The 7500-nt window shown below is 41.2% G+C and overlaps 1 protein-coding gene across 1 annotated transcript in view; it reads right to left on the reverse strand.

Annotated features, from left to right (window-relative positions):
• Window positions 1-3934: 3934 nt before the first annotated feature.
• LOC122722600 overlaps window positions 3935-7500 on the reverse strand; it is a 5005-nt gene continuing 1439 nt past the window's right edge. Inside the window, exons 2-3 of the mRNA XM_043953712.1 lie at window positions 6843-7372; window positions 3935-3993 (exon numbers count right to left, since the gene is read on the reverse strand). Of these exons, the coding sequence (XP_043809647.1) occupies window positions 3959-3993; window positions 6843-7362 (555 nt within the window). The 5' untranslated portion in view covers window positions 7363-7372 and the 3' untranslated portion in view covers window positions 3935-3958. The remainder of the gene's footprint in view (window positions 3994-6842; window positions 7373-7500) is intronic.

The raw sequence follows: 7500 nt of genomic DNA on the forward strand, positions 1-7500 counted from the left end.
CTTCAGGGAAACTCTGACATTCAAAATTCCACGGACGGTTAGGGAACTCCGATGTCTGAACTAGCCGTATTACAATCTTCCCCCTTTACAAAACATTCGTCCTCGAATGTTAAAAACAAACAGATAAGCAAGTAAAGCCTATCACTTCTCTCTAAAGAGAGAATCTATACCTCTATTCTCCTGATCTGAGTTTATACTCATAACCTTTTTCTGAACTCCACAGCTTTCGCTGCGCTACTCTGATCCTTATTCTTCTTTTCTTTCTCTTAACTAAACTAATCTCTTTGTGAAAACTCTCACTTTTAATTCTTAACAGATACAAATCTGTAATGATACCAATCCGTAATCACACTGGAATCACAACCAGTTTCCACTAACAGTTCCAATAGATCATCAATCTTTTCTACCAATCTGTATTACCAACCTTGTAATAACTGATCCTTGCCCGCCTTCTTCTTTACTAAACTGACTTAATCTCTAACTCTCAACAGGTATTGCTCCAATCTGTACTCTGATCATACCAATCTGTAATCCAATCTTCTTTGATTAGAACAGTTAGTAGATCAATCAATCCTATCTAGGAACACCTGTAATTGCTTAGTAGTGACCCTGTTAACAATGAAAACAGTTATAAAAAATCTCAAGAGTCTATCCTTCGTTTTCCACAACAACACTGGAATCTTCCAGGGTGAGGGTACTAAGTCAGATACACCCTTTATCCACTAAGCTCTCTTCTTACTTTTCTGACTCTTCTGAACTCTCTCTTTCTCTGCAGGTGCCATCCTGTAGGGTAGAAGGAAAGAAATGATTCTGCGGCCAGATATCATTCTCATTCCAACCTCTAATTCTCTAACAGATGGTAAACCTGACAGATCATCTGGGAAACATCTAGAACTCTCTCTCTAGTAAAGGGCACTGAGGCTGATTCCCTGTCCTGACAACTTGCTCACAAACCCTCTGATATCCTTTCCTGAATAACCATGAGCCTGATGGACTGACATTAACTTCTAGGCACCACTAGACTCTGTCCCACTAAGGACTGCCTAATCCATCCAATTCCCTACCTTGTCTCTGCGGACACAGGTAGTACCATGAGTAATGCAGTCAATCCGCCCTAGAATGACATCATGCAGTCACTTCTAAACCATAAGGTCAGCTGGATGCATCTACTCACCATAACCTCTGAACTAAACTGACTGACTCTACCTCAGATGGATCACACTCCGGTCACTGACCCAGAGAAAAACACGCTAAGCCCAGAAGTCATCAAAACCCATCTATCAACAGCTCACAACAACAGGAAAAGCGAAACACTAGGGTCCAAAACAACCAGCATACACATTCAAACGCCTCTAAGTGAACGCATCTAACGTCACCACGTTCGATATGTGTTAGCCTCCTATAGAATCAGGGTGAAGATCCAAGCCAAAGCTAATGGAACCTCTCTCGGGAATCTGCTGAAGAAAAGGCTCACCCTTTTCCTTGCCTCACTACCACCCCAATCCCAGACTAACTCTAGTCTCTTTCTGAACTTACCTTCCTTTTCTTTTCCTCTTACTCTGACCCATCTTATCCTTCTACTTATTCATACTTACTGTTACTCTTTTTACTTCTTGTTCTATTTTCTGCCTTATTTACTCTTATTCTTCTTGAGAAATCATTCTCACTATGCCTAGGTTTATGAAAAACCTGAGATCCTAACATCTCATAATAACTCTCTCTTTAACTCTTCTTTGAAATTCTATCTATTTATCTTTTTACTTCGATTACAACAAAAGACATCCTATCAGAATTCTCAAAACACATCAGAACATTCATAACAAAATGAACATACCTGGCACTACTGGGTCTGATGTGGCTGCCTCCTGTTGAACAACTCTACTTAAAAATGTCCGCTGAGACTGAGCTAACCAAGGTGCAGTACGACACTCACGAACTACATGTCCCTCCTGACCACACCTAAAACATGCTGTTGTCCCTGCAAGACAAACTCCCTTATGCAGCCTTCCACACCTCTCACATCTAAAGCTATCCCTATTAGAACTCGAACCAACCCTGACTTTAACTTATTCCAAAACTCCCTCTTCTTTGACCCTTTAAGGCCTCTGACTTTCTTTTTCCCCCTTTTAGCAGCTGTACTCAAATAGAGGGGTCAACTTCTCCTGAACTAGAGATCCTGGCATCCTTATTCTGGGTATCATCTACAGACTCTTCGTCCATATTCACTTGCACTCCTATATCCTTTCTTTGCACATCTAATTCTATCTCTCTCCTTACATCCATTCTTTCCCTGTTTTCCTCAAAAGATCCTTCAGATGGGTCTGATTCCACAGAATAACTAGCTCCACTCATCTAGTTCTCCTGAATAACAACACATCAAGAACAAACATTAGCACACATGTTCATATGAAAACACATGAATTTACAATATATACATGCATTACATAGCATAACATTAATAAGCATGAGTATTCCACATCAGCATGCAAAACAACTTCCTATCTTAGTGGACATGATTATACTTATTGTGCTTTGCCTTCCTATGACTCTAGACCAACCTCTTTCCGATGTGGACCTCGCTAATCCTTGAACAAAATGCTCAACACACCGTACTTCAGAGGCCCTATGCTCTGATACCAACTGTAACAGCCCGGAAACCGGTACCCTCTTTGTAACGGCCCAAACTGCTCGGCACTAGGATCCAGATCGGCTTAAGGCCGCCGGGACCCGTAGTAAGCCTGCTATGAACTCTGTGTACCTGTTAAAATCCCATACATGATCCGACTGGACTATTACTTTTTAAAACTTGTCTTTAAAACTACCAGACTTAACCTTTTAAACACTGTACCATAGGTCCAATCATATGAACCAAATGCTCAGATATACTAATCTGAACTAGCCCTCTGGCTATCTATAATACACCAGTGATGCTTTACCAAGTAACCTCCATACCCTATGCGCTCTGCAGCATAGAACCCACTCTGTAAGGGTCAGCATATCATAAGTTAACTTGGCTACCATAGAGTCACAGGAATCAAACCTGATCTTCTCTATTGGCCTCTCTATGGATCACAGGAATCAAACCTGGTCTTTCCTCCGCACTGGTCTTGGGTCAAGGAATTAAACCCTGTCTTCCCTCACAGTTATAATTCACTGGGTTTTCGAAACACAACATGTTATTAAGCCTGGTTTGACTCATTGCTCATCATTAAACTGAAAACAGGATACATGCATAGACAAGGGATGAAACATACTATAGACAATAGGCAAAAGCACATTCTAATACATTTATACCTTAACTGACTAACTATTACATCACTTTACATATATCCTTTTACATACATCATGTCCACACTATGCTATACACAAACATACTGAAGCCAACACTCTGATGCTTCTGACTTCCCAGCTAACCCTGTACCTGCAAAACTGGGATTAAGGGAAAGGGATGAGCTTCTAAAGCCCAGTGAGTAGAAACACTGAAAACAGTTCATTCATACGCACTATATATGAAAATGCATCACAACACAAACATCTCAATATATCTTGGATTAGACATGACCCCAAAACTCCCTCGACGGGCTATTGAAGTCGCCTTGGTCCAATCCCCACTAAGGTAGACATGACCCCAAAAATACCCTCTGTCAACACTGGCCCCCCAAAGGAGCTACACAGGGCATTCCAACAAGTAATTGCCCAACTGACCTGACACAATGACAGGAGCCGAAGCTTAGGCTATTGGAGTCGCCTGGGTCCACCTAATCTCTGATCACATAATATGCAATGCTTCACATTCGTGATTCTAATGCAATCACCCTAATACATATCATAACATTCATGATGCATGAACTATGCTAAAGCATTATGTTTCTTTAATAAAAGATTAAGTTTAGTTCTACTCACCTCTAGCCAATGCTTGGCTAACCCTGGGCTAACTCTGCAAACTCTGAAGCAACACTCACTGCTGCTCTCTCTGGTTCCTCTGTTCTGTGCCTACACAGATGGACTCAAGTGAGGGACCAACATACTCTAACATACCTCTAAACATCTCCCCTTAAGACCCCTTAAAACACCTCAAAACATGCATGCAAAACAAGCAAAGGAAAGCTGGACAGGGCACCTTCGGCAGCACCTTCGGCGGCCGAATGTTTCCTCCAGAGACGAAAGTCAGGCATGTTCGGCGGCCTAACTTGGACTTTCGGGGGCCGAACCTGGGTTCATCCAGAACTCAGTTTCGTGCACAAGAACGCCTGCCATCCGAACTTCAACCCTCCAAACATGCATCCAACCTCTCCAAACATACTCTAAACACTTAATCATGCATATAGGAGTCTTAAACACATTAAAACTCCAACAAATAACACACAACAACCACAAACAAAGCATAGGATCCATACACCCTAATATGCACAACTCATGCATACACATGCACAACTCCCCTTTCCCCTCATCAAACTCATTTAAAACATAATTAAAACCAAGGATTCACACTTACCTATTGAAGAACAAAGGCTGGCGTGACTCCTAACTTGAAGAGATGGAGATTCAAGCTTCACAAGCTCCTAAACTCCACAACTTCTCAAAACTCCCTTTAACTCACTTAAAACCTACTTTTCTTTGAAAGATTTGATGTAAAACTATGGAAGATCATTGAGAGAAAGCATGAGCAAGTTCCTGAACCAAAGGAGAGCCTAAGCACCTCCTTAGTCGGCCAAAAGCACCTTTAAAAGTGCACCACCGCTTCACGTTGGGTGGCCAAAGCTCCATGCAACACCTCACCACTTTAGGGGGCCGAACCTTAAGTTTAGGGGGCCGAACGTGGGGTACTTTCGGCAGCCGAACTTTAACTTTAGGGGGCCGAAAGTGGGAAAATCTTCCTTAGCCTTTTCTCTTAAAAACTCATTTCCTTTTCAAATCAAAAACTTAAAACATATCAAAACATTTTAGAAAACCTTCACTCTACCCTTCAGGGAAACTCTGACATTCAAAATTCCACCGGACGGTAGGAACTCCGATGTCTGAACTAGCCGGGTATTACAATCTTCCCCCCTTACAAAACATTCGTCCTCGAATGTTAAAAACAAACAGATAAGCAAGTAAAGCCTATCACTTCTCTCTAAAGAGAGAAGCTATACCTCTATTCTCCTGATCTGAGTTTATACTCATAACCTTTTTCTGAACTCCACAGCTTTCGCTGCGCTACTCTGATCCTTATTCTTCTTTTCTTTCTCTTAACTAAACTAATCTCTTTGTGAAAACTCTCACTTTTAATTCTTAACAGATACAAATCTGTAATGATACCAATCCGTAATCACACTGGAATCACAACCAGTTTCCACTAACAGTTCCAATAGATCATCAATCTTTTCTACCAATCTGTATTACCAACCTTGTAATACTGATCCTTGCCCGCCTTTCTTCTTCTTTACTAAACTGACTTAATCTCTAACTCTCAACAAGAATTGCTCCAATCTGTACTCTGATCATACCAATCTGTAATCCAATCTTCTTTGATTAGAACAGTTAGTAGATCAATCAATCCTATCTAGGAACACCTGTAATTGCTTAGTAGTGACCCTGTTAACTGTAAACAGTTATAACAAAATCTCAAGAGTCTATCCTTCGTTTTCCACAACAACACTGGAATCTTCCAGGGTGAGGTACTAAGTCAGATACACCCTTTATCCACTAAGCTCTCTTATACTTTTCTGACTCTTCTGAACTCTCTCTTTCTCTGCAGGTGCCATCCTGTAGGGTAGAAGGAAAGAAATGATTCTGCGGCCAGATATCATTCTCATTCCAACCTCTAATTCTCTAACAGATGGTAAACCTGACAGATCATCTGGGAAACATCTAGAACTCTCTCTCTAGTAAAGGGTACTGAGGCTGATTCCCTGTCCTGACAAACTTGCTCACAAGAGTTAGAACCCTCTGACAACTTTTCCTGTATACCGATGAGCCTGCGGGACTGATATCAACTTCTAGGCATCTATACTGTACTCTATTCCTCTATACTCTGTCCTTTTTAAGGACTAACTATTGATCCATCCTGAGCTCTAAACTCTCCTACCTTGTCTCTGCGGACACAGGTAGTACTATGAGTAGCTAGCCAATCCGCCCTAGGTTGACATCATCAGTCACCCCTAGAACCATAAGGTCAGCTGGATCGCATCGCCTACTCTGTATAAACTCTGAACTAAACTGACTGACTCTGCATCAGATGGATCATATTCAGGTCTACTGACCCTGAGAAAAACACTCTAAGCCCAGAAGTCATCAAATCCACTCTATCAATGGCTCATAAACAACAAGGAAAGTGAAACACTGGGTCCAAAACAAACAGCATACACATCTGAACACTTCCAAGTGAACGCATCTGACGTCACCATGTATGATGTGTTTGCCTCCTACTGAGTCAGGGTGCAGATCCAAGCTAAAGCTAATGGAACTTCCCTCGGGAATTTACTGAAGAAAAGGCTCTCCCTTCTTCCTCAGCCTCACCACCAACTAATCCCAGACTAACTCTAGTCTCTTTATGAACTTACCTTCCTTTTCTTTTCCTCTTACTCTGACCCATCTTATCCTTCTACTTATTCATACTTACTGTTACTCTTTTTACTTCTTGTTCTATTTTCTGCCTTATTTACTCTTATTCTTCTTGAGAAATCAATTCTCACTATGCCTAGGTTTATGAAAACCTGAGATCCTAACATCTCATAATAACTCTCTCTTTAACTCTTCTTTGAAATTCTATCTATTTATCTTTTACTTCAATTACAACAAAAGACATCCTATCAGAATCCTCAAAACACATCAGAACATTCATAACAAAATGAACATACCTGGCACTACTGGGTCTGATGTGGCTGCCTCCTGTTGAACAACTCTACTTAAAAATGTCCGCTGAGACTGAGCTATCCAAGGTGCAGTACGACACTCACGAACTACATGTCCCTCCTGACCACACCTAAAACATGCTGTTGTCCCTGCAAGACAAACTCCCTTATGCAGCCTTCCACACCTCTCACATCTAAAGCTATCCCTATTAGAACTCGAACCCAACCCTGACTTTAACTTATTCCAAAACTCCCTCTTCTTTGACCCTTTAAGGCCTCTGACTTTCTTTTTCCCCCTTTTAGCAGCTGTACTCAAAATAGAGGGGTCAACTTCTCCTGAACTAGAGATCCTGGCATCCTTATTCTGGGTATCATCTACAGACTCTTCGTCCATATTCACTTGCACTCCTATATCCTTTCTTTGCACATCTAATTCTATCTCTCTCCTTACATCCATTCTTTCCCTGTTTTCCTCAAAAGATCCTTCAGATGGGTCTGATTCCACAGAATAACTAGCTCCACTCATCCTAGTTCTCCTGAATAACAACACATCAAGAAACAAACATTAGCACACATGTTCATATGAAAACACATGAATTTACAATATATACATGCATTACATAGCATAACATTAATAAGCATGAGTATTCCACATCAGCATGCA

The sequence above is a fragment of the Manihot esculenta genome, unplaced genomic scaffold (genome assembly GCF_001659605.2).
Source record: "Manihot esculenta cultivar AM560-2 unplaced genomic scaffold, M.esculenta_v8 Scaffold64, whole genome shotgun sequence".
Lineage (NCBI taxonomy): Eukaryota > Viridiplantae > Streptophyta > Magnoliopsida > Malpighiales > Euphorbiaceae > Manihot > Manihot esculenta.